The sequence below is a fragment of the Schistocerca cancellata genome, chromosome 11 (genome assembly GCF_023864275.1).
Source record: "Schistocerca cancellata isolate TAMUIC-IGC-003103 chromosome 11, iqSchCanc2.1, whole genome shotgun sequence".
Lineage (NCBI taxonomy): Eukaryota > Metazoa > Arthropoda > Insecta > Orthoptera > Acrididae > Schistocerca > Schistocerca cancellata.
In genome coordinates this window covers 9,855,714-9,882,884 of record NC_064636.1, presented here as the reverse complement: position 1 = coordinate 9,882,884, position 27,171 = coordinate 9,855,714, and the positions used below count along the sequence as shown (strand labels likewise).

General features: G+C 43.7%; 1 protein-coding gene across 2 annotated transcripts in view; it reads left to right on the top strand.

Moving 5' to 3' along the window:
- The window catches only part of LOC126108546 (uncharacterized), a 122,287-nt gene that overhangs the window by 80,544 nt on the left and 14,572 nt on the right, over positions 1 to 27,171 (top strand). The window contains exons 2-3 of one of the 2 annotated variants that reach the window (XM_049913834.1): positions 4,353 to 4,419; positions 25,362 to 25,452. In XM_049913834.1, coding sequence (XP_049769791.1) covers positions 4,353 to 4,419; positions 25,362 to 25,452 — 158 coding nt within the window. Of the gene's footprint in view, positions 1 to 4,352; positions 4,420 to 25,361; positions 25,469 to 27,171 lie in introns of both variants that reach the window. The other variant, XM_049913833.1, reaches the window with a different exon arrangement.

The window sequence follows — 27,171 nt, the reverse complement described above, 5'->3', positions numbered from 1 at the left end:
AGTAGAGAGGACACAACATGTAGACTGGCAATGGCAAGGAAAGCGTTTCTGAAGAAGAGAAATTTGTTAACATCGATTATAGATATGTCAGGAAGTCGTTTCTGAAAGTATTTGTATGGAGTGTAGCCATGTATGGAAGTGAAACATGGACGGTAATTAGTTTAGACAAGAAGAGAATAGAAGATTTCGAAGTGAAGAATGCTGAAGATTAGATGGCTAGATCACTTAAGTAGTGAGGAGGTACTAAATACGACTGGGGAGAAGTTTGTGGCACAACTTGAAGAAGGGATCGGTTAGTAGGACATGTTCTGAGGCATCAAGGGATCACCAGTTTAGTATTGGAGGGCAGCATGGAGGGTAAAAGTCGTAGAGGGAGACCAAGAGATGAATACAGTAAGCAGATTCAGAAGGATGTAGGTTGCAGTAGGTACTGGGAGATGAAGAAGCTTGCACAGGACAGAGCAGCATGGAGAGCTGCATCAAACCAGTCTCTGGACTGAAGATCATAACAACAACAAGCCCAACAACATTGCCTGTCTGTAATAAACGATTGAAGTCTGCTCTTTCCTTTCGTGTCGTCCTGCGCCGGTGTCGCTCGTGTGGAACTTAAGCCCTGCAGCGACGGCCGCGGCCGACGTCTGTACCGACTGTGGATTTGTCTGTCGTACTTACGAGTATATCAGGGCGGGAGATGTAATATTATTGGTATTTCCGTCCTATGAAAGCTTTGAGTACACTTTGAAAGGCATTTGTTTTGTATAATTTACATAACTGTAAAGATGCGCATCTAGCGCGGACGCTAATACATCGATTGCGCAGTCAAAGAAACATTTTAACAGAAGCTGAACTGTCGTTCCGCTTCGATCTAAATAAAAGATGACGGTAGAAAACTTTTGTAGATCTTCAGATTTTAATGTGCTTCTGCTTGTTATGTGAAAACGTAAAGGAGGTCGACTTTTAAGTTAAAAAGTGAGCGGTCTTGCTAGCGTGCAGACAACATTATTAATTAATAAAATTAAAGTAATTCATGTTCGAAACTGTAAATCAGCAAGTTATTGTTATCGGAGGTGTTGAACAGTGCAAGAATTGTCTTCAACGAAAGGAGAAAAGTAGTGCCTATAATTTGTGACAAACGTGAACCAAGGAGACAGCACAGGACAGGCTGAAATCTGATCGCACCATACTGTTAGAAAAGTAATTATGTAAGTTGTATTGTTTATAAATAAGCCATAATTTGCTAGTGAGAATTGTTGAATATATTTAGTGTTTACCAGACTTATTCTGTTCTTTTCCTTTATACTTTTTTATCCTCTGTGTCATATTATTTTTATAAATGTCAAACAGCTTTTACTACAGCAGAGAATACTGCGGCATCCTGCTCGTAGACAGAAGGCCGCTCCTTGTGTTCTATACAATTCATAGCTGCCCCATTTACTAATGATTTCATTTGCAAATGCATTTTTTTTACTGTTCATTGTGAAAGGTCCCTTAGGTAATTATAAAATTCATACTGATTACGTAAAGAAATCCGGATTGTTCGTTTCCACATAATAGAAGTCTTTGCGTAATCAAAACCTAGCCTCCTTCTGACACGATCAGGAGCCGACCAGAAGACGGACGTCTTCGACCGCTTTCGTGTCTCCTGTGGCAAAGCTGTGCCAGACTGGAAACACGACATTCTAGTATGAAATACCGATTTAAATTGATAGAATAGAAATATATTTAACGTAATAAAAATAATAATTTTTTTTTATCATACTAGAGAGACTCTCTCAGTTGTGTTGCTTAGACTTTTTGTGTTTCTTGCAGATAAAGTGTACGTAAACGCTACCTAGAAACCATCATTCAGTCATCGGCTGTTTGCGTGCCCACTCCAAAAGACATAAAGAAATAAGGTTTCCTCACTGTTAGTACCTAAAACGTACGTGGAACGATTGCAGCATTACGATTGGTCGCTGCCGCGTGGAGATTATCGTAATAAGTGAGGAGTTCTTCTGAAAGAGAATTGCGATGTTGAGGTACCTGACGTCCTCGCTGTACAGAATTTGGTAATCTCTGAAACAAAAGATATAAAATTATATATCTAAATTAATTATTTACGCAGATATAGAAAGGCTACTCAGTTCCTTCCGAAATAAATTTGAGAAAATCTCTGTGAACAGAAGAAAAATTAGAAGAAAATATTTCAAAACCTGAAATGAAACATATTTTTAATTATTAAAGACACGTATTCCTATGTCTTCGTTAAATAAAGGTATTTAGCGTCTGTTCCTCAAGTGCGTGAGGGACAGTGTTACGCACATTGCCGTCAAGTGGAAATTCGTAGAGATGTTACAGATCTCACGTTTTTTCCCAGATCGATGTGTTTCTCTGTCTAAACTGATGTGCAGTCTGTTTATCTTGCATAAACTCAATGGAAAATTTGTGTATCCTGCGATTATAAGGATCGAAAAACGATGCTGACAAGAAGACGAATGTCAACGTTACAGGACCTTAAACGAATCTGGCAGTAGGGTAAGCGGAAAAACGAAATATTAGATTGTGTATACTTTCATTTACAAATATTGTATTAATAAATTCTCGGTAGCGATTCTCTGGCGCTCTATACCAGTGAACTGTTACAGTCAGTCGTGCTTTAGCGTGACTTTCATACATGCAGACGGCGGACATCTGCGCGGTCGGTTCACATCTTCAGACAGACACGTTTCCACGCTTCAGATCTGCCCTGACAGTTGCATCCTGCTACACCTGTCGCCGACGATGGCTTAAATTACACTCCCACTGTTCTTCAGATGGTGGTGCTGCGGTCATCATACACATTTCAGACGTACAGCAAACACACAAAAAGAGATATTACAAGAATTTTATGTTATCGAGCTACATAAACATAACATAATTTATCGACGTACAGTACATTTTTTTGTGAATTGCCATCACTAGCTTCAGACACAGTGTCGAAAAGTGGCTGCCGTGAAATTGAGGCGAAAAACGCATTCACGGAAGTAAAATAAAATGTACTGTATCAGAGTAGACGAATGAATTTATATTTCCGCTTAATGTGCCGTTATTACGTTACTTTTAGCGTTGTTGTTCTTGTTGTTGTGGTCTTCAGTCCTGTCACTGGTTTGATGCAGCTCTCCATGCTAGTCTATCCTGTGCAAGCTTCTTCATCTCCCAGTACCTACTGCAACCTACATCCTTCTGAATCTGCTTAGTGTATTCATCTCTTGGTCTCCCTCTACGATTTTCACCCTCCACGCTGCCCTCCAATGCTAAATTTGTGATCCCTTGATGCCTCAGAACGTGTCCTACCAACCGATCCCTTCTTCTGGTCAAGTTGTGCCACAAACTTCTCTTCTCCCCAATCCTATTCAATACTTCCTCATTAGTTATGTGATCTACCCATCTAATCTTCAGCATTCTTCTGTAGCACCACATTTCGAAAGCTTCTATTCTCTTCTTGTCCAAACTATTTATCGTCCATGTTTCACTTCCATACATGGCTACGCTCCATACAAATACTTTCAGAAACGACTTCCTGACACTTAAATCTATACTCTATGTTAACAAATTTCTCTTCTTCAGCAACGCTTTCCTTGCCATTGCCAGTCTACATTTTATATCCTCTCTACTTCGACCATCGTCAGTTATTTTGCTCCCCAAATAGCAAAACTCCTTTACTACTTTAAGCGTCTCATTTCCTAATCTAATACCCTCAGCATCACCCGATTTAATTCGACTACATTCCATTATCCTAGTTTTGCTTTTGTTGATGTTCATCTTATACCCTCCTTTCAAGGCACTGTCCTTTCCATTCAACTGCTCTTCCATGTCCTTTCCTGTCTCTGACAGAATTACAATGTCATCGGCGAACCTCAAAGTTTTTATTTCTTCTCGATGGATTTTAATACCTATTCCGAATTTTTCTTTTGTTTCCTTTACTGCTTGCTCAATATACAGATTGAATAACATCGGGGATAGGCTACAACCCTGTCTCACTCCCTTCCCAACCACTGCTTCCCTTTCATGCCCCTCGACTCTTATAACCGCCACCTGGTTTCTGTACAAAATGTAAATAGCCTTTGCCTCCCTGTATTTTACCCCTGCCACCTTTAGAATTTGAAAGAGAGTATTCCAGTCAACATTGTCAAAAGCGTTCTCTAAGTCTACAAATGCTAGAAACGTGGTTTTGCCTTTCCTTAATCTGTCTTCTAAGTTAACTCGTAAGGTCAGTATTGCGTCAAGTGTTACGATATTTCTTCTTTTAGTGTATCACTGGTAATTACGAGCTACGTAACCCCGTTTGAGCTGAGTGACGAGCGCGTTGTGATTGTTGCCTCTGTCTGTTGCAGAGTACTGCGGCTCGCTCAACTTCTGCCCCAGCGGGACCTTCTGCTGCTTCGACGACATGTGCTGCAAGTGAGTACAACGACGCCTCCTTTAGTGTAGTTTAGTGTAGACGCTGACCGGGACTGTAGCTACTCGTTCCACTACAGTTTCCCACATTCGTGTCTGTGTGTCGAGTGCATCTGCTTTGCGTGGGTGAACTTTTCTTTAAGAAAACCTTCCGAGTTCTGCTCGAAAACCAAATTACTCACCACTATCACCAGAGCTAGAATGATATCTTCACTCTGCAGCCGAGTGTGCGCTGATATGAAACTTCCTGGCAGATTAAAACTGTGTGCTGGACTGAGACTCGAACTCGGGATCTTTGCCTTTCGCTGGCAAGTGCTCTACCGACTGAGCTACCGAAGCACGACTCACGCCCGGTACTCACAGCTTTACTTGTGCCAGTACCTCGTCTCCTACCTTCCAAACTTTACAGAAGCTGTCCTGCGAACCTTGCAGAACTAGCACTCCTGAAAGAAAGGATATAGAGGAGACATGGATTAGCCACAGCCTGGGGGATGTTTCCAGAATGAGATCTTCACTCTGCAGCGGAGTGTGCGCTGATATGAATCTTCCTGGCAGATTAAAACTGTGTGCCCGACCGAGACTCGAACTCGGGACCGAGTCTCGGTCCGGCACACAGTTTTAATCTGCCAGGAAGTTTCATCACCAGAGCTATTGTCCTGTATATCGCTCGTCTGCGTCTCGTCAGACATCCAGAACACGGCCTGTCTTGAGCACACTCACTGCCCCCCTAGTAGAACCAGCTACTCGGAAGTCGACGCTGACTCCGGAAACGTCCACTTTGTGCGATCAAAATCCCAGCAGTTCGGCGTCGATCCGGTTTCGGGAGCTCGCTGACCGGCCCCAAAAGCGCCGAAGGACGGCCGGTGGTCGCAGTAGTCGCGTCAGTGCCGTGGCCTGCTTCCCCTCCTGTGCCGTGTTTCTCTGGAACTCTGTCCTCTGGGCCACTTTCACTTCCTCCACGCTGTACTTGAGCAGTAATGAAGGCCAGAGCGGGCGGTCTACCGGGGCGGTGTGTTTGTGGGAAACTATAGCTCGGCGTCGGTAGTCAGGAATGCTCGGGAATATCTCAGTGCTGGATTATGACATACGCTCGACTATCGAGGTCATGTTAAACCTGGTTTCAGTGAGGGATTTCAGCAAAACCTAAAGTTTTAACACGCAGAAACACGTATTTGTATTACTTTTCTATAAAAACAAAACTGAATTAAGAAAAGAATACTGTACTGCTCTGTTAAATCAGTTTAAAGTTCAAAGTTTTACAAAAGTTCAATACAGGTATGTACTGCTTCTACTGAACAAAACAAGTGCCATAGACTTGAAAAGATGGAGGGCAAGCTAATAAAGAAAGCAGAAGGTAATTCTCCGCAATATTGAGAGTCGTAGTGATGTTCAGTCCCAATGGGGCACTGTTAAGTGGGGCGTTCCCCAAGGGTCGGTGCTGGGGCCACTGCTGTTTCTTATTTGTATAAATGATATGCCTTCTAGTATTACAGGTGATTCAAAAATATTTCTGTTTGCTGATGACACCAGCTTAGTAGCGAAGGATCTTGTGTGTTATTGAAACAGTATCAAATAATGTACTTCATGAAATAAGTTCGTGGCTTGTGGAAAATAATTTGATGCTAAATCACAGTAAGATACACTTTTTACAGTTTGTAACTCACAATTCAACAAGAACCGATATTTTGATCAGACAGAATGGGCATATTATAAGCGAGACGGAGCAGTTGAAGTTCCTAGGCGTTCGGATAGATAGTAAGCTGTTGTGGAAAGCCCAAGTTCAGGATGTTGTTCAGAAACTAAGTGCTGCTTTATTTACCATTAGAACAGTATCTGAAATAAGTGACAGTTCAACACGAAAAGCAGTCTACTTCGCATTTTTTCATACGGTTATATGGTATTATTTTTTTGGGGTAATTCTTCTGATTCAAATAGGGTATTTTTGGCTCAAAAACGGGCTGTTGGAGCTATGTGTGGTGTAAGTTCGAGAACCTCTTGTCGACCCTCATTCAATAGTCTGGGAATTCTGACATTGCCCTCACAGTATATATCTGCTTAATGTCGTTTGTTGTTAGCAATATTAGCCTATTCGCAAGAGTTAGCAGCTTTCACTCAGTTAATACTAGGCAGAAATCAAATCTGCATGTGGAATGCACTTCCTTGACTCTTGTGCAGAAAGGAGTGCATTATTCTGGTGCATCCATTTTCAATAAGCCACCACAAGAACTCAAAAATCTTAGCACTAGCCCAAACACTTTTAAATCTAAACTGAAGAGTTGCCTCACGGCTCACTCCTTCTATTCTGTCGAGCAGCTCCTGGAAGAGCTGAAAAATTAAGCAAATTCCAGTGTGACATTGTTGATTTTCTTTATTTAAACTTACGAACTGTCGCCTGAATACGTTTCTTGTATTTCATTTTGTCTGATTCTGCTATCGTGTTATAATTCCATGTATTGACTCGTTCCATGACCGTGGAGACTTCTCCTTAATTTGGTCCCACGCAACAATAAATAAATAAATAAAAATTACTCAGAATTGCGTGCAGTTTAATTTTAATCACCCATATGTAGATTCAAGGTGGAGGGGGAATAAGCAATTGGAACGGACTCACGGTTTCAGTTTCATCGCCGACGAATGAAAGAGTGTGCTGTGCCAGGGACCTCCCGCACACCAGGCAGCTGTGTTGAGCGGCGCCCCCCGTTCCACCCACACTGCAGATCCAGCGCAGTGCTCCCCCCCCCCCCCCACCACCCTCACCCGCGCCCACTCCTCACCCCTCTGAGATTCCCGCGGGCAGCTCGGACGCCAATGTGGATCCCTGCTGCCAGGCGGTGCACTCACTGCCCACCGAGGCGAATCAGTTACACGAATGTGCCGAGTCTGTTCCTCCGGACATGTACGAATGTGTTGGACTGCATACCAGGTCCACTACTGTTTCTTGTGCATATTAATGACCTGTCATCTGCTACATTACCAGATGCCAAGTTTGTCTTATTTTCTGATGATACAAACATTGCAATAAATACACTACTGGCCATTAAAATTGCTACACCACGAAGATGACATGCTATATACGCGAAATTTAACCGACAGGAAGAAGATGCTGTGATATGCAAATGATTAGCTTTTCAGAGCATTCACACAAGGTTGGTCCCGGTGGTGACACCTACAAGGTGGTGACGTGAGGAAAGTTTCCAACCGATTTCTCATAGACAAACAGCAGTTGACCGGCGTTGCCTGTTTCAACGTTGTTGTGATGCCTCGTGTAAGGAGCACATATGCGTACCATATCCTTTTCGACTTTGATAAAAGTCGGATTGTAGCCTATCGCGATTGCGGTTTATCGTATCGCGACATTGCTGCTCGCGTCGCTCGAGATCCAATGGCTGTTAGCAGAATATGGAATCGGTGGGTTCGGGAGGGTAATACGGAACGCCGCGCTGGATCCCAACAGCCTCGTATCACTAGCAGTCGAGATGACAGGCATCTTATCCGCACGGCTGTAACGGATCGTGCAGCCACGTCTCGATCCCTGAGTCACCAGATGGGGACGTTTGCAAGACAACAACCGTCTGCACAAACAGTTGGACGACGTTTGCAGCAGCACGGACCATCAGCTCGCAGACCGTGGCTGCGGTTACCCTCGACGCTGCATCACAGACAGGAGCGCGTGCGACGGTGTACTCGACGACGAACCTGGGTGCACGAATGTCAAAACGTCATTTTTTCGGATGAATCCGGGCTCTGTTTACAGCATCACGATGCTCGCATCTGTGTTTCGCGACATCGCGGTGAACGCACATTGGGAGCGTGTATTCGTCATCGCCATACTGGCGTATCACACGGCGTGACGGTATGGGGTGCCATTGGTTACACGTTTCGGTCACCTCTTGTTCGCATTGGCGGCACTGTGAACAGTGGACGTTACATTTCAGATTTGTTACGACCCTTGGCTCTACTCTTCATTCGATCCCTGCGAAACCGTACATTTCAGCAGGATAATGCACGACCGCACGTTGCAGGTCCTGTACGGGCCTTTCTGGATACAGAAAATGTTCGACTGCTGCCCTGGCCAGCACATTCTCCAGATCTCTCACCAACTGAAAACGTCTGGTCAATGGTGGCCGAGCAACTGGCTCGTCACAATACGCCAGTCACTACCCTCTGTGGTATCGTGTTGAAGCTGCAATGGCAGCTGTACCTGTACACGCCATCCGAGCTCTGTTTTACTCAATGCCCAGGCGTATCGAGACCGTTATTACGGCCAGAGGTGGTTGTTCTGGGTACTGATTTCTCAGGATCTATGCACCCAAACTGCGTGAAAATGTAATCACATGTCAGTTGTAGTATTATATATTTGTCCAATGTGCATTTCTTCTTGGTGTAGCAATTTTAATGGCCAGTAGTGTAGTAAATCTTTATATATATAATTCTACTGTACGTGTGTATGTCACTGAACTACTCCTAAACGGCTCGACCGATTACAAAGAATTTTTTTGTATGCGTTTCGATGGCGCTCTGGATGGTTTAGATTCACAAATCAGCCCGGCAGATGGCGCTGCAGTCGGTATCTAGGTTATTTATCTATACTGCAACTAGACGGCTGGATGGGTTGGTGATTCGTGCCAATGAGGACAATAATATTCTGCGATGCCGCCAGCTGTTTCTTCAATATATCGTTGATATGTATGCGAAAACTGAAAGCGAGCGATTACGATATATCAGGTATAATCAAGCGATACTTCGAGCTGAGGAATACATCCATTTGCGCGATGCTATTGTTGGTAACGTAGATCGAATAACTAATATCAACGACATCGCTACTTATATATTCTTCCATCATCATATATTGGTAGCACACGTCATATGCATGAATATATTCAAGACGCCATGACTTTTGTCCGCGCGTACGCACGACCAGATTTGTTCATTACATTTACGTGTAATCCAAAATGGGATGAAATTAAAATTGCGTTATTGCCAGGTCAAACTGCAATAGGTTGGCACTATATCACTGCACGTGTCTTCAGACAAAAGTTAAAATCGTTGATGAACTTGATTATACCTTCCTCTGTATTTGGCAAAACACTTTGCTGGCTGTATTCTGTTGAATGGCAAAAACGAGGTTTGCCACATGCGCATATTTTGATTTGGTTGCTTGACAAAATACAGTCTGAAGAAATTGAGCGGTGCTATGAACATGACGGCGCTGCATGGACAATGAAAAATGTACGAAACATTTTCCAAAAAATTGTACAAATGATAAAATCATTAATATCGATGGTTATCCATTGTATCGCCGTGGAGACACTGACCATGGTGGTCAATCACATCAATTACGCATGTCAGATGGTACAACAGTTGACACTGACAATCACTGAGTGGTTCTATATTCACCACTGCTGTATAAAATCTACAAAGCACACATATACATTGAGCTCTGCAGTTCGGCGAAGTCCATAAAATATATATGCAAATATGTCCATAAGGGCAGTGATATGGCTGTAGTTGGTGTTCACAATGTTAACGAAAACGATGAAATAACATGGTATCAAATGTGCCGATACATCAGCAGCAGCCGGCCGGTGTGGCCGAGCGGTTCTAGGCGCTTCAGTCTGGAACCGCGTCGCCGCTACGGTCGCAGGTTAGAATCCTGCCTCGGGGCATGGATGTGTGTGATGTCCTTAGGTTAGTTAGGTTTAAGTAGTTCTCAGTTCTAGGGGACTGATGACCTCAGAAGTTAAGTCTCACAGTGCTCAGAGCCATTTGAACCATTTTTTACCATCAGCAGCAATGAAGCAGTTTGGCTTATTTTGGGTTTTCCGATTCACGAAAGAGACCCTGCTGTTATACATTTGTCCGTGCACCTTGAAAATGGACAGTTTGTTTATTGCTCGGTAGAGACTGCTCTACAACGTTCATCAATTGCCCCAAAAACCACATTAACTGAGCTTTTCGAACTATGCAACCGACCAGGTATTCCCGGTCAATTCGCAAAGACATTAATGTAACTGATGTGCCACGATATTTCACATGGAACAAACAGTCAAAAAAGTGGGACCCACGAAAGCGAGGTGTTCCGGTTGAAGGATTATGGGAAATACATTAGGCCGATTACACACAGTCCATCCAAAGCGACGCGAATGCTCCTTCTTTAGTTTATTGTTGGTTAATATTCCTGGACCTACGTGCTTCCAATACTTGCGAACAGTCAATGGCATTTTGAACGACGCATAACATGATGCGTGTCGTGAATTACATTTGCTGATGACAACCATAGGGATATTACACTTGCAGATGCAGCATTAAGTTCCTCTCCTCATCAAATTCGCCAATTATTCGCCATATTATTGACGACATATTTTCCATCTCAAGTTTCTATCCTCTGGGACAAACATAAAGTTTCAATGAGCGATGACATTCTGCATCGCATTCGGATCGCTGATCAAGATCCCAATATCGATTTTTAGCCAGAAATATATAACAAAGAGCTAATAAAGATTGAAGATGTTTGCATTCTGATTTCGAATATGCCACTCATTCATTTTGGTATGCCCTCACCTAACCGCCCGGTAAAAGACCTCATTAACAGCGACATTCATCGCGAACAACAGTTCAATACGGCCTCTTTAACTGCTTTCGTTGAAAATAATGAGCACCTAAGAACAAGGATTTTTTTTTATACGCACCAGGTAGCACTAGAAAAACGTTTCTCATCTCACTAATAGTTGCGTGCATTCGATCACAAGATCATATTGCCTTAGCAACTGCTTCATCAGGTACTGCTCCCACTTTGGTTGATGGCGGACGGACTGCACATTCAGCACTCAAGTTGCCGTTGAAAATTCGCACAAATCCAGATGCAGTGTGCAACATAGAAAAGCATTCCGGTATGGCTAAAGTTTTGCAAAAATGCAAAATTATTATCTGGGATGAATGCACTATGGCCCACAAGCCTTCACTTGAAGGTCTCGATAGAATGATGAAAGATCTAACACCAGGCTTTTCGGTGGTGCCTTACTGCTGCTGTCCGGTGATTTTAGACAGACATTGCCGGTCATTCCGCGCGCTACGTATGCGGATGAAATTAACGGATGTATAAAACAATCTTATCTATAGCGAAATGTCAGTACATTACGTCTTAACACAAATATACGTGTTCAACTGCAGAACGATCCATTGGCACTGTCATTTTCCGAGCAACTACTCAACATTGGAAATGGAACAATACCATTGCGTGGAGAGACACAATGCATCAAATTGCCAGACAATTTCTGCAACATGGTAAATACGATAGATGCTTTGATTGAAAGCATATTTCCAGATTTACAAGCTAATTATACACTCCTGGAAATTGAAATAAGAACACCGTGAATTCATTGTCCCAGGAAGGGGAAACTTTATTGACACATTCCTGGAGTCAGATACATCACATGATCACACTGACAGAACCACAGGCACATAGACACAGGCAACAGAGCATGCACAATGTCGGCACTAGTACAGTGTATATCCACCTTTCGCAGCAATGCAGGCTGCTATTCTCCCATGGAGACGATCGTAGAGATGCTGGATGTAGTCCCGTGGAACGGCTTGCCATGCCATTTCCACCTGGCGCCTCAGTTGGACCAGCGTTCGTGCTGGACGTGCAGACCGCGTGAGACGACGCTTCATCCAGTCCCAAACATGCTCAATGGGGGACAGATCCGGAGATCTTGCTGGCCAGGGTAGTTGACTTACACCTTCTAGAGCACGTTGGGTGGCACGGGATACATGCGGACGTGCATTGTCCTGTTGGAACAGCAAGTTCCCTTGCCGGTCTAGGAATGGTAGAACGATGGGTTCGATGACGGTTTGGATGGACCGTGCACTATTCAGTGTCCCCTCGACGATCACCAGTGGTGTACGGCCAGTGTAGGAGATCGCTCCCCACACCATGATGCCGGGTGTTGGCCCTGTGTGCCTCGGTCGTATGCAGTCCTGATTGTGGCGCTCACCTGCACGGCGCCAAACACGCATACGACCATCATTGGCACCGAGGCAGAAGCGACTCTCATCGCTGAAGACGACACGTCTCCATTCGTCCCTCCATTCACGCCTGTCGCGACACCACTGGAGGCGGGCTGCACGATGTTGGGGTGTGAGCGGAAGACGGCCTAACGGTGTGCGGGACCGTAGCCCAGCTTCACGGAGACGGTTGCGAATGGTCCTCGCCGATACCCCAGGAGCAACAGTGTCCCTAATTTGCTGGGAAGTGGCGGTGCGGTCCCCTACGGCACTGCGTAGGATCCTACGGTCTTGGCGTGCATCCGTGCGTCGCTGCGGTCCGGTCCCAGGTCGACGGGCACGTGCACCTTCCGCCGACCACTGGCGACAACATCGATGTACTGTGGAGACCTCACGCCCCACGTGTTGAGCAATTCGGCGGTACGTCCACCCGGCCTCCCGCATGCCCACTATACGCCCTCGCTCAAAGTCCGTCAACTGCACATACGGTTCACGTCCACGCTGTCGCGGCATGCTACCAGTGTTAAAGACTGCGATGGAGCTCCGTATGCCACGGCAAACTAGCTGACACTGACGGCGGCGGTGCACAAATGCTGCGCAGCTAGCGCCATTCGACGGCCAACACCGCGGTTCCTGGTGTGTCTGCTGTGCCGTGCGTGTGATCATTGCTTGTACAGCCCTCTCGCAGTGTCCGGAGCAAGTATGGTGGGTCTGACACACCGGTGTCAATGTGTTCTTTTTTCCATTTCCAGGAGTGTATTTATCATGCGTGGCTTCGTGAACGAGCTATTTTAGCCGCAAAAAAATATCGATGTTGACGCTATTAACTTCAAAATACAACAGTCATTGCCGGGCAATGAGATATTGTTCAAATCGATCGACACTGTTACCAATCCTGACGAAGCAGTCAACTATCGTGCTGAATTTTTGAATTCGCTGGATTTACCAGGAAAGCCACCACATAACTTGCGATTAAAAACTGGCTCACCTATCATTTTGCTTAGGAATTTAAATGCACCTAAGATATGCAACGGTACAAGATAAGTCATTAAAAAAATTATGGGCAATGTTCTTGAACCTACAATTTTGAACGGCAAATTTGAAGGTGAAGTTGTTCTCCTGCCACGAATCCCAATGATCCCTTCACACTCACGCATTTCGTTCAGACGTCGGCAATTTCCAATTTGCTTGGCATTTGTCATGACTATTAATAAGTCACAAGGTCAAACAATGTCGATTTGTGGGTTGGATCTAGAAAATCCGGTCTTTTCACATGGCCAATTACGTGTGGCGTGTTGTCGCGTTGGAAAACCGTCAAGTTTATTCATTTTTACTCCTCAGGAATTGACTAAAAATATTGTTCATCACCTGGCATTAAGATAAAATTAAACAAAATTATTGATTATAACGAATTGTTTTTAGAAAAATTTATGTTATTTCTAAATAAAGAATAATGAAATTATTGTATAATTTGTCTTCCACTTCATACTTGGTTTAATATCCTAATCGCTTGAAATATCTTGCAGGACAGCGTCTGTGGGGCCCGCTGGTCAAATACAAATTTAGAAAGGGCAGCTAATCAAATTTTTACTGACATTAATAAGTGGTCCATAGCCAATTAACTGTCATTAAACTTTGAAAAGACCCACTATATGCAGTTCAGAACTTCTGAGAGATTTCCTTCTGGTGTGTGTATAAAATATGACGACATGGAAATAGGACAAGTCGAGAGTGTAAAATTCTTGGGATAAATTCAGTTGGGAGCAACATACTAACGACCTGCTAAAGCCCTTAAACAAGTCTGTGTTTGAATTGCGAATGGTGTCAGACATAGGAGATATTAATATAAAAATACGGGCATATTTTGCTTATTTTCACTCCATTGTGTCATACGGTATCATATTTTGGGGTAACTTGACAAACAGAGAAAAAATTGTATAATGAGAGTAATGAGTAGTGTAAATTCAAGAACATCGTGTGGAAACCTATTCAAAGAATTGGGGATATTAACCACAGCTTCTCAGTATACTTATTCCTTAATGAAGTTCGTTGTAAATGGTACATCTGTTTTTCCAACTAACTGCTTAGTACACAGTATCAATCCTAGGAATAAGAACAATATACATAAAGATTTAAAATCACTTACTCTTGCCCAGAAAGGAGTCCAGTATTCAGCAACGCATATTTTCAATAAGTTACCAGCAACCATTAAGAGTTTAGTTTCAGACGACGCACAATTTAAACATAAGTCAAAAGAATTTTTGGTGGACAACTCCTTCTATTCCAGCTATGAGTTTCTCATCAAGTGCAGTAGATCATTTTACTGAAAATTTATTATACTTTAATTTTTGACAATACTTGGTTGTAACACCCAAGTAACTACCTACTGTGTGAATGATGGATGTATGGAAAGCAGATGTAAGTCTTAAGCCTGTAAATAGTGGAAGTTTAATTTTAAATCTTGTACATAATCTGACTGTTCTGAAATGAGGATCACTGAAATGAATAATTTACTTTAATTTTTGACAATACTTGGTTGTAATAGCCAAGAAACTAGGAAATGTCTGAATGATGGATTTAATGAAAGCAGATGTAAGTATTAAACCCGTAAATAATAGAAGTTTAAATTTAATGCATGTACATAATTTTACTGTTTATTGACTGAGGATCATTAAAATTAATTAAACTCAAGTTTTGCTATTTAGGGAGTAAAATAACCGATGATGGTCGAAGTAGAGAGGATATAAAATGTAGACTGGCAATGGCAAGGAAAGTGTTTCTGAAGAAGAGAAATTTGTTAACATCGAGTATAGATTTAAGTGTCAGGAAGTCGTTTCTGAAAGTATTTGTATGGAGTGTAGCCATGTATGGAAGTGAAACATGGACGATAACTGGTTTGGACAAGAAGAGAATAGAAGCTTTCGAAATGTGGTGCTACAGAAGAATGCTGAAGATAAGGTGGGTAGATCACGTAACTAATGAGGAGGTATTGAATAGGATTGGGGAGAAGAGAAGTTTGTGGCACAACTTGACCAGAAGAAGGGATCGGTTGGTAGGACATGTTTTGAGGCATCAAGGGATCACAAATTTAGCATTGGAGGGCAGTGTGGAGAGTAAAAATCGTAGAGGGAGACCAAGAGATGAATACACTAAGCAGATTCAGAAGGATGTAGGTTGCAGTAGATTCTGGGAGATGAAGAAGCTTGCACAGGATAGAGTAGCATGGAGAGCTGCATCAAACCAGTCTCAGGACTGAAGACCACAACAACAACAACAAGTGTTTCTAATTAAAATTTTGTAATGTGTTTATCTGACATGTTCCACATCCAGGAGGATTCCCTCTTTTATGTGTCTATTGAATGAATAATTAATCTGATCTAACTTATCTGCCACTGATGGTTTAGCTCATATCTCCTTCTGAGTCCTCTGGAAAACGATAACTTTTTTCTTGGATTCAGCTCTTTGATGAAAAAAAAAATTTTGTGTGATGTACAGATTCATTTTGTTTTCTAATTTCATATACACGCTGAATCACCAAGTAGTGCCACCAAGAATGACTCCTAAAGTGTGACAGTAGCTGAAACGCTTGTGGCACAGATGTTGCATGGGACAACGGGGGCCATAATAAGACGTTGGTTTATTTGTTGCTATGTCGGGTCGCGTCAGAGATACGAAGGTGAACTTTGGCATTCCTTATCACATCGGCACTTATCGAAGCACATGTTCTGACAGTCGTCTCTCGCCTGTCGTGCAAATAGTAAATATGCGCCGAATACGGCGTGCACTAACACGTAAACACCATTCGCACGTAAACACCATTCGACAGTTTCGCAATACAACACTAACAGGGAAGGTAAGAGTAGTGTCGTCGAATCAAGCGAATCTGAATCGTGTATTCCTTCGAAGAACAAGTCGGTATCCTTCTCATTTACGGAGAACGCCAACGAAATTCACTGAGGAAAAAAAAGTGGCTCTGAGCACTATGGGACTTAACAGCTGTGGTCATCAGTCCCCTAGAACTTAGAACTACTTAAACCTAACTAAGGACATCACAAACATCCATGCCCGAGGCAGGATTCGAACCTGCGACCGTAGGAGTCACGCGGTTCCAAACTGTAGCGCCTAGAACCGGTCGGCTACACACGCCGGCAAATTCACTGAGAGCTAGAGACGTATACGCTGAAAGATATCTTCAGCGTACTCACACTACACGTCGTACATTTAAATGTGTGTACGATAAATTGAGAACAACTGGTTTTCTAACGCATCGGAAACATATCCGGCAGAGGAAAGTTGCTAACGGGGAAACGGAAATTCGTATTCTGGCACCGTGATTCGAGACCCTTGGGTCAGTTGGCGTCAAATGGCGAGGGAATGTGGCACGAGCCACAGCACTGTTGTTCGTGTTCTTCTGCATCGCCACTAATAACGTCCTCACCATATCAGTCCCCACCACGAATTAACTGGTACGGATTGCACGCGTCGCGTTGCATTCAGCCGATGGGCTTAACTTCAGATTCAGAGCGATGAGGCAGTTATTAATTTGATTTTATTTACTGATGAGGTGACATTCACGAACCAGGGAAAAGTTAATTTGCATAACATGCATTATTGGGAAACTGAATAATCCTTGTCGGCTGCGGCAAGTTGCACACCAAAAATCATGGTCGGTGAATGTATGGTGTGAGATCCTGGAGGACAGAATTATAGGCCCCTATTTCATCGAAGGAAATCTTAATGGTAGGAAGTACACCACATCCCTGCAAGAAACATAAAATCCCGTTACTTCTCTGCGATCCTTTTTATGTCAATAATTGGCAACCAGTGCTGTACAATCGCAATAAAGTCACGGGATGTTCAAATGACTCTTTTATTAGAACATGTTACGCGCTTCGGTATTACACCCGTCTTCAGACATATGTTACCAGAAAGTACAAACCATAAGTGAACAGCACACTCAACACGTCTCAACGTTACAGAAAATAGGATCTGGTCATACGAGATACATACCACAAACTTGAACTCGTTCCTAACCAACCAGGCGTACAGCCTCGACAACTCAAAGAAAGTGTCCGACAACATACGACTACAGCTGCGACACGAGCAGTCCTGAAGCAGACCGTAAACTGACGCCAAACAAGTCGACTAGCAGCGGAGCGCCCTCGGTAGGGGGCTCTGCACGGTCATGTGCTGCATGCGTTCACATGTCATTTAATAATAAATATACACTCAACATATAACGTCTAACAAGGTGTAATTAGGACTAGCAACCGGAATAGTACTTCAGTACACGTTAACACTAAAGGATTAAAACAAATTAAAAAAACTTCAAATTTTTTTACATTCCCATACTATACCTGTAGCCCGTAGTGGTGGCGCTATGCCCAACTCAAACCATATGTCAATATAAAATAAATAATAGGCTGGGGGGAATTCTTTCATGAACAAACCTTTCAACCAAATCACTAAAAGAATACCACCAAATTAAATATAACCAACATTATCCTCTCAAACTGAAACCCTGTGATCATCTCGCGTTGTGATCATCTCGCGTACGCGCCATCTCTTAAAGCCAACAGGAATGCATGGAGCACATGAGCGTGCAGAGCCCCCTACCGAGGACACTTCGATGGTAGTCGACTTGTTTGGCGTCAGTTTACGCTCTGCTTCAAGACTGCCCGTGTCGCAGCTATACTCATATGTTGTCGGACACTTTCTTTGAGTTGTCATCGCTGTACGCCTGGTTGGTTAGGAAGGAGTTGAGGTTTGTGGTATGTATCTCGTATGACCAGACGTAATTTTCTGTAACGTTGAGATGTGCTGAGTGTGCTTTTCTCTTATGTTTTTTTACTTTTTTGTAACAGATGTCTGAAGATGGGTGTAATACCGAAACGCATAGCATGTTCTAATAAAAGAGTCATTTGAACTGCTCACGACTTTCTCGAGATTGTACAGCAGTGGTTGCCAATTATTAACAGAATTTGGTATCGACGCGGCGAGTGTCCGGCACGTTTAACGCTGGTGGCCAGAAATGAGTTGTTGAGACAATTCCCAAATCGTTGGATTGTCCATGGAGGAGATGTGTCGTGGCCGGCTCGTTCGCCAGACTTGACGCCTCTGGATTTTTTCTTGTGGGGGTTCGCAAAAGACATTATTTATAAAGACGTTCCGACTACACCTGAAGATATCTGAAAGACAATTGTCAGAGCACGTGCTTCGATAAGTACCGACGTAATAAGGAACACCACTCAATCCACGATAAGAAGATTGCAGCACTGCACTGATACGAATGGTCATCACTTCGAACACCTTCTGTAAACGGACGTTCATGCCACCTTCGTGAACTTCGTTGACCTTCAAAGACCTTACTGCTACACATAAATGGATTCGTCTTGATAGCCGCTACCAGAAAATAAGTACTAAACTATTGCATCCCATTTAAAAAAACAAAGTTGACCATATTGCTGAAGTGGACCCCACCTAGCAACAAAAAACTAACGTCATATTATGGCCCCCGTTGTCCCATGCAACATTTGTCCTACAAACGTTTCAGCTACTGTCACACTTTTGGAGTTATTCTTCATGGCAATAGTTAGTCACTGACCCTGTATATCCCCACGAAACCACGCATTCGTATAAAATAAGTCACTTCTTCAAATAGGACAATGATCCTTCCATCTTACCAACCATACTTACGGTGGACGAAGACCTGTTAGATTGTAACTAAATCTACACTACTGGCCATTAAAATTGCTACACCACGAAGATGATATGCTACAGACGCGAAATTTAACCGAGAGGAAGAAGATGCTGTGATATGCAAATGATTAGCTTTTCAGAGCATTCACACAAGGTTGGTCCCGGTGGTGACACCTACAAGGTGCTGACAGGAACAAAGTTTCCAACCGATTTCTCGTACACAAACAGCAGTTGACCGGCGTTGCCTGGTGAAACGTTGTTGTGATGCCTCGTGTAAAGAGGAGAAATGCGTACCATCACGTTTCCGACATTGATAAAGGTCGGATTGCAGCCTATCGCGATTGCGGTTTATCGTATCGCGACATTGCTGCTCGCGTTGGTCGAGATCCGATGACTTTTAGCAGAATATGGAATCGGTGGGTTCAGGAGGGTACTACGGAACGCCGTGCTGGATCCCAACGGCCTCGTATCACTAGCAGTCGAGATGACAGGCATCTTATCCGCACGGCTGTAACGGATCGTGCGGCCACGTCTCGATCCCCGAGTCAACAGATGGGGACGTTTGCGAGACAACAACCATCTGCACGAACAGTACGACGACGTTTGCAGCAGCACGGACTATCAGCTCGGGGTCCGTGGCTGCCCTTGACATCACAGACAGGAGCGCCTGCGATGGTGTACTCGACGTCGAACCTGGGTGCACGAATCGCAAAGCGTCATTTTTTCGGATGAATCCAGGTTCTGTTTACAGCATGACGATGGTCGCATCCGTGTTTGGCGACATCGCGGTGAACGCACATTGGAAGCGTGTATTCGTCATCGCCATACTGGCGATCACCCGGCGTGATGGTATGGGGTGCCATTGGTTACACGTCTCGGTCACCCCCTGTTCGCATTGATGGCACTTTGAACAGTGGACGTTACACTTGAGATGTGTTACGACCCGTGGCTCTACCCTTCACCCGATTCCTGCGAAACCCTACATTTCAGCAGGATAATGCACGACGGCACGTTGCAGGTCCTGTACGGGCCTTTCTGGATACAGAAATGTTCGACTGCTGTCCTGGCCAGCACATTCTCCAGATCTCTCACCAATTGAAAACGTCTGGTCAATGGTGGCCGAGCAACTGGCTCGTCACAATACGCCAGTCACTACTCTCGATGAACTGTGGTATCGTGTTGAAGCTGCACGGGCAGCTGTACCTGTACACGCCATCCAAGGTCTGTTTGACTCAATGCTCAGGCGTATCGAGGCCGTTATTATGGCCACAGGTGATTCCTCAGGATCTGTGCACTCAAATTGCGTGAAAATGTAATCACATGTCCGTTGTAGTATAATATATTTGTCGAATGAATACCTGTTTATCATGTGCATTTCTTCTTGGTGTAGCAATTTTAATGGCCAGTAGTGTACGTTCGTTAGAGAGACACTTTATAAAAGTAAAAGTCCTGTAGGACACTCAGAGCGAAAGCAGGAAGTAAATGAACGCCTTTCGGCGCTAGGACGCAGCTGGCCCTTTTTTTTATGTATTGTTGTATCACGAGGAAGCGAGGAAGAGGATGTCCGTGTGGGTGGGCGGTGACCTGTTTCTGCAACACAGACGCACACGTGGATTAATACGGGACAGGAAGCGGTACAAGCTCATCAGTAATGGTCCTCCTGTAGTAGTAGTAGGGTATTCTGCGTTACGGCAGGTCTTGCCGTGGGTTAAGCCTCTTCCACTTTTGTCTGTCCATAATGAATTAAGAAGGGAGACAGAAAAAGCAAAGGAGAAATGGCTGACAGAAAAGTGTGACACGATAGAGGAATTAGAGAAAGGAAAATACGATTTGATGTGCAAAGAAGCAATGGATTTGACATTCGGGGAAAAGAGAAACAACACTGGACTAAAGGAAGTAGAGGCAGCAGTCGGTAAAATGGGGAGTGAACCCCAAGAAATAATGAGAAGATGGGAAGAATACCCATTTTATATATTCTTCCCATCTTCTCGCACGATGCAGACAGCCGACCGAGTGAAGAAGACCTTGTGATAGAAGAAGAAGACAAAGTCGCAGATGATGACAAAGGAAATGTAATACTAACCAGTGAGATTGAAGAATCTATGAAGGAGATGAAAAATGGAAAGGCAATGGGAATTGATGAGATTCCTGCGGAACTGTTAAAGTCATTGGAGAAAGAAGGGAAAAGGGAGTCGATTGAATTGTGTAATCAAATGGAAAATGACCGTAGGACTTTACAGGAAGTATCTCAATACCTACAGAAAAGAAAAAGAACGGCAAAAAGTGAGAGGAACATAGAAGAGTGAGCGTGATGTCGCGTGCAGCCAAAGTCTTGCCGAGGACGCTCAACAGAAGGCATATGGAAAGCTGAATTGCGTAATAGGAGATCAACAATTCTGTTTCAGGCGAGGAGTGCGAACTAGAGATGCCATTGGGCTACTGAGATTGTTAGGGGAGAGATACACGGAGAAGAAAAGGAAGGTGTATGTTGTGCTCATTGATCTTGAGAAGGCTGTTGACTGTATCATATGGGTCAAATTGATGGAAATCCTAAGGAAACATGGACTGGATGGATAGACGGCTAATTAGACATTTATATTTGAACCAGAGAGCAAGAGTAACAATGGGAGGTGTGATGAGTGAAGAAATTGAACTGGGAAGAGGTGTAAGACAAGGTTGCTGTTTATCACCAGCACTGTTCAATATATATCTGGAGGAAATTATTAGTGAAATTTTTGATGGAAGAGGAGTTTGTATAAGGGTCAGAGAGTGGAGTCTATAAGATTTACAGACAACACGGTTGTGATGGCAGGGAGTGCAAGAGAGATGGAACAAGTGAATAACTTCAATTACTTGGGAGGTGTAATAAAGGATGATATGTATTGCTGAACAGAAATTAAGAAAAGAATTGCAATGGAAAAAGGAGGATTCGAGAGGAAACAGAAATTATTTTGTGGTCCACTAAACAAAAATCTAAGGAAAACAGTTGCCAAATGTTGCATCTGGAGCGTTGCACTGTATGGAGCAGAGACCTGGACATTGAGGAAGGAAGATGAAAGAAGACTGGAGGCACTAGAGATGTGGGTATGGAGAAGAATGGAAAAAGTTAAATGGGAAGACCGAGCGAGGAATGATGAAGTATTAAGAAGAGTTGGAGAAGAAAGAAGCATGCTGAAAGTCATCAGAAAGGGAAAACGGAGCTTCATTGGACATTGTTTGAGGGGAGGCTGTTGATTGAAGGAAGGAATAGAAGAAATGGTGGAGGGAAAAAGGGGAAGAGGAAAAAGAAGATATCAAATGCTAGAGAATATCAAAGGAGGCAAATATTCAGAAATGAAAAGACTGGCCATGGACAGACAAAAGTGGAAGAGGCTTAACCCGTGCAGACTGATGTACAGTCAATGAAACCAGTCACTCTATAGTCGCTAATCTGGTCACTAGGTACTGCCATACCCTGTGACGAACTGAACCCACTCTGCGACTAAACTGCCAGATGCCTAACTGGATGACCGAGGGACTGAGTGAGCGAGGCCCCCCGGTTATTGGTGGCGGCCTAAATACGTGCTCTCGAAAGGGCGTTGGTGGCGCTTTGCCTGTGGGTGTGTCCCTGGCTTCCCGTGCTCGGCGCTGTCGACCCAGCGCCTGCTAATCGATCTCTGCGCTTCATCTTTGCCGACCGGTGTACTGGCGACAGCACACACCGGCACGTCTCCGATCTACAGCCCCGCGGAAGGGAACCGGTCACAGCGGACGTTCATAGCGAGGCCACCTCCCTGCCTCCCCCGAATGTCGGCCACCTTCAAAGCACTCTCGTGATGTCGTTTCCTGACAACAAAGCAGGCATTGAGCCTCGCTACGGCCGGGCCGGAATTGTTACTTACGGGATGCCACAGAGGACAGTACTGATGTCTCTCCTCTACATTTACGACTACATCTACACGGTTACTCTGCAATTCATACTTAGGTGCCTGGCAGAGGGTTCATCGAACCATTTTCGTACTACTTCTCTACCATTCCACTCTCAAATGGCGTGTGCGAAAAAGGAACACCTAAATCTTTCTCTTATTTTATGATGATGATCATTCAGAAGAGAAAGTTGGTGATTGAAATTTCGTAAATAGATCTCGCCACAAAGAAGCCGCCTTTGTTTGAGTGACTGCCACCCCAACTCGCGTATCATATCAGTGACACCCTCGCCCCTATTGCGCCATAACAGGAAACGGACTGCCCTTCTTCGAACTTTATCGATGTCCTCCGTCAAACTATAAGCAGTCAACTGTACTGCCTAATGTAACGAGCCAAAAATCCTGGAAAATTTCGTAGACAGACTAGAATATCCAGTCTGCTGGTTTGGTGAGTACCAGATTATTGCCACCTTACGGTATCTCGCCGTAACAGCTACGATGATGATCCCAGAATGAGATATTCACTCTGCAGCAGAGTGTGCACTGATCCTAGACTTCCAGGGAGATTAAAACTGTGTGCCGGACCGAGACTCGAACTCGGCAGTTCCGGTCCTACACACGGTTTTAATCTGCCTGGAAGTTTCATATGATGATCATTATGTTTGCTAAAGTTATCGAGAAGGTTGTATATACAAGGTTACTGGAGCATTTAAATTCACATAATTTGCTGTCAAATGTACAGTTTTGTTTTAGAAATGGTTTAACGACTGAAAATGCTATATTCTCTTTTCTCTGTGAAGTTTTGGACGGATTAAATAAAAGGTTGCGAACGCTAGGTGTTTTCTTTGATTTAACGAAGGCTTTTGACTGTGTTGACCACAAAATATTACTGCAGAAGTTGGACCATTATGCAGTAAGGGGAGTAGCTTACAATTGGTTCGCCTCTCACTTTCAGAACAGAAAGCAGAAGGTAATTCCCCGCAATATTGAGAGTGGTTGTGATGTTCTGTGCCAATGGGGCACTGTTAAGTGGGGCGTTCCCCAAGGGTCGGTGCTGGGGCCACTGCTGTTTCTTATTTATATAAATGATATGCCTTCTAGTATTGCAGGTGATTCCAAAATATTTCTGTTTGCTGATGACACCAGCTTGGTAGTGAAGGATCTTGTATGTGATATTGAAACATTATCAAATAATGTAGTTCATGAAATAAGTTCGTGGCTTGTGGAAAATAATTTGATGCTAAAGCACAGTAAGATACAGTTTTTACAGTTTCTAACTCACAATTCAACAAGAACCGATATTTTCATCAGACAGAATGGGCATATTATAAGCGAGACGGATCAGTTCAAGTTCCTAGGAGTTCGGATGGATAGTGAACTGTTGTGGTAAGCCCATGTTCAAGATCTTGTTCAGAAACTAAATGCTGCTTTATTTACCATTAGAACAGTATCTGAAATAAGTGACACACAACAAGAAAAGTAGTGTACTTCGCATATTTTCATACGCTTATGTCATATGGTATTATTTTTTGGGGTAATTCTTCTGATTCAAATAGGGTATTTTTGGCTCAAAAACGGGCTGTTCGAGGTATGTGTGGTGTAAGTTCGAGAATTGTCGACCCCTATTCGACAGTCTGGGAATACTGACATTGCCCTCACAGTATATATTTTGTTTAATCTCGTTTGTTGTTAGCAATATTAGCTTATTCACAAGAGTTGGCAGCTTTCACTCAGTTAATACTAGGCAGAAATCAAATCTGCATGTGGAATGCACTTCCTTGACTCTTGTGCAGAAAGGAGTGCAGTATTCTGCTGCATCCATTTTCAATAAGCTACCACAAAATTCCAGTGTTACATTGTTGATTTTCTTTATTGAGACTTACGAATTGTCGCGTGAATACGTTTCTTGTATTTCATTTTATCTGTTTCTACTATCGTTTTATAATTTCGTGTATTAACTCGTTCCATGACCATGGAGACTTCTCCTTAATTTGGTTTCACGGAACAACAGCTAAATAAATAAATAAATAAATGATGTTTAGTTTGGGAAGGTGCTCAACTGCACGGTCATCAGCGCCTGTAAAAAGTCCTAATTTTTACACAGTGCAATGTAGCAACTGTCACGAATGATGATGGTGATGGTGATGGTGGTGATGAACACAGAGTCCCAGTACCTGAGCAGAGAAAACCCCAACCCAGCCGGGATCTGAACCCGGGGCCCTGTGATTCAGAGGCAGCACTAGACCGCGAGCTGTGGAACTGTAACACCTGTGTGGACAGCACACGGAATGCGTTTCATTTACGAACTAGACGTGTGTTTTGTTTTTGTTGCAGCACTACCTACGTGACGCTGGGGGCCATAGCGGCGGCGGTCGTCCTCATAGCCCTCATAGCGTGCTGCTGCTGCTGCTGCTGCGGCCGCAGGGTGAGGCGGGGCGAGAGTGAGTATGAGTGTGCTGGAGCGGCCGGCGGGGGCGGGGGCGTTCCAGCGGGGGCGGGGGCGTTCCAGCGGGGGCGTTGCCACGCAAGTGCGCTGCGCCTCAGCCGAGGATGCTAGCCTAGGAGATGCAGAGAAGCCCCGAAGAAACTGGAACAGGCATGCGTATTCAAATGCAGACATATGTAAACAGGAAGAAGGAGACGCTGACGTCGGCAACTACTGTACAGGCAGGTCCATTGATCGTGACCGGGCCAAATATCTCAGGAAATAAACGTCAAACGAAAAAACTACAAAGAACGAAACTTGCCTAGCTTCAATGAGGAAACCAGATGGCGCTATGGTTGGCCCGCTAGATGGCGCTGCCATGGGTCAAACGGATATCAACTCCGCTTCTTTTAAATAGGAACCCCCATTTTTTATTAGATATTCGTGTAGTACGTAACGAAATATGAATGTTTTAGTTGCACCACTTTTCTCGCTTTGTGATAGATGGCGCTGTAATAGTCACAAACATACGGCTCACAATTTTAGACGAACAGTTGGTAACAGGTAGGTTTTTCAAACTGAAATACAGAATGTAGGTACGTTTGAACATTTTATTTCGGTTGTTCCAATGTGATACATGTACCTTTGTGAACTTCCTCAGAACGCATGCTGTTATAGCGCGGTTACCTGTAAATACCACATTAACCCTCGGACGCCTAAGGGGGGGGGTTCGTTGAACCCACAATTTTTTTATGTCCCCTGCTTTTGCCCAAGTAACTTTCATACTACATATTCCCTTTGAGTTATTGTTTTTTGGCTATTTTATGAAATGCTAGTGGCAATATATTTTATAGAACATTCCTGCTTTGAAAGAAAAAATAAATAAGGTTGTTATGAGTCCAACAAACCCCCCCCCAACCACCCCTTAGGTTTACACGCTATAGAAAATTTCCCTTAGTAGGATTTCGTATTTCTCATTTCTACAACAATGCAAGTTAGTTTCTTGTTGGTTGGTATTCTTGTTATTCGCAACAATCGGTTTACTTTCAGAGGAAGTGATTGTTGGTGTCAGTCAGCTGTTATTTATCTTGTAAACCTGCAGTGAGCTAGTGCAGTTCCCAACACGTAGGCCTCCAGTAACTTTGGTGTCCTACACAGCAAAAACGAAACCGAGTAAAAAATTACTGATGATGTCAACAATGCACCAAGATAAAGGCACTGTTGGAGGAGAGAAGAATAAAACCGAGATAAATGCATATTATAATTCCACTAAAGGTGGAATTGATACCATTGATCAAATGGCGCGTATGTACACCTGCAAGAGGGGAACAAAGAGATGGCCTCCATCTGTATTTTACTCTCTCATCGACATTTGTGCTATCAATGCAACCACCATATTCATCCAGCAACATCCGAGATGGAATGAAAAGAAACACAACAAGCGGAAACTTTATCTACTGCAAGGTGGGATGGAACTAGTCAAATTGCAGGTAGAAGAAAGAAGTGCCAATGCAAGAGGGTTATCTAACCAAATTGTTCAATCAATGGAGACTATTCTACAAAAGAAAATCAAAGCAGTGACAACAGAAGCACGTCAGTCTCCTGCAGGGAAAGGTCGGCGCCATATTTGTGTAAGAGAAGCTAAAACAAAGAAGCACAAGTACAGCGATCTAAGTGAACCAAAACAGAATTGTGGACAGTGTCATAAACATCTTTGTA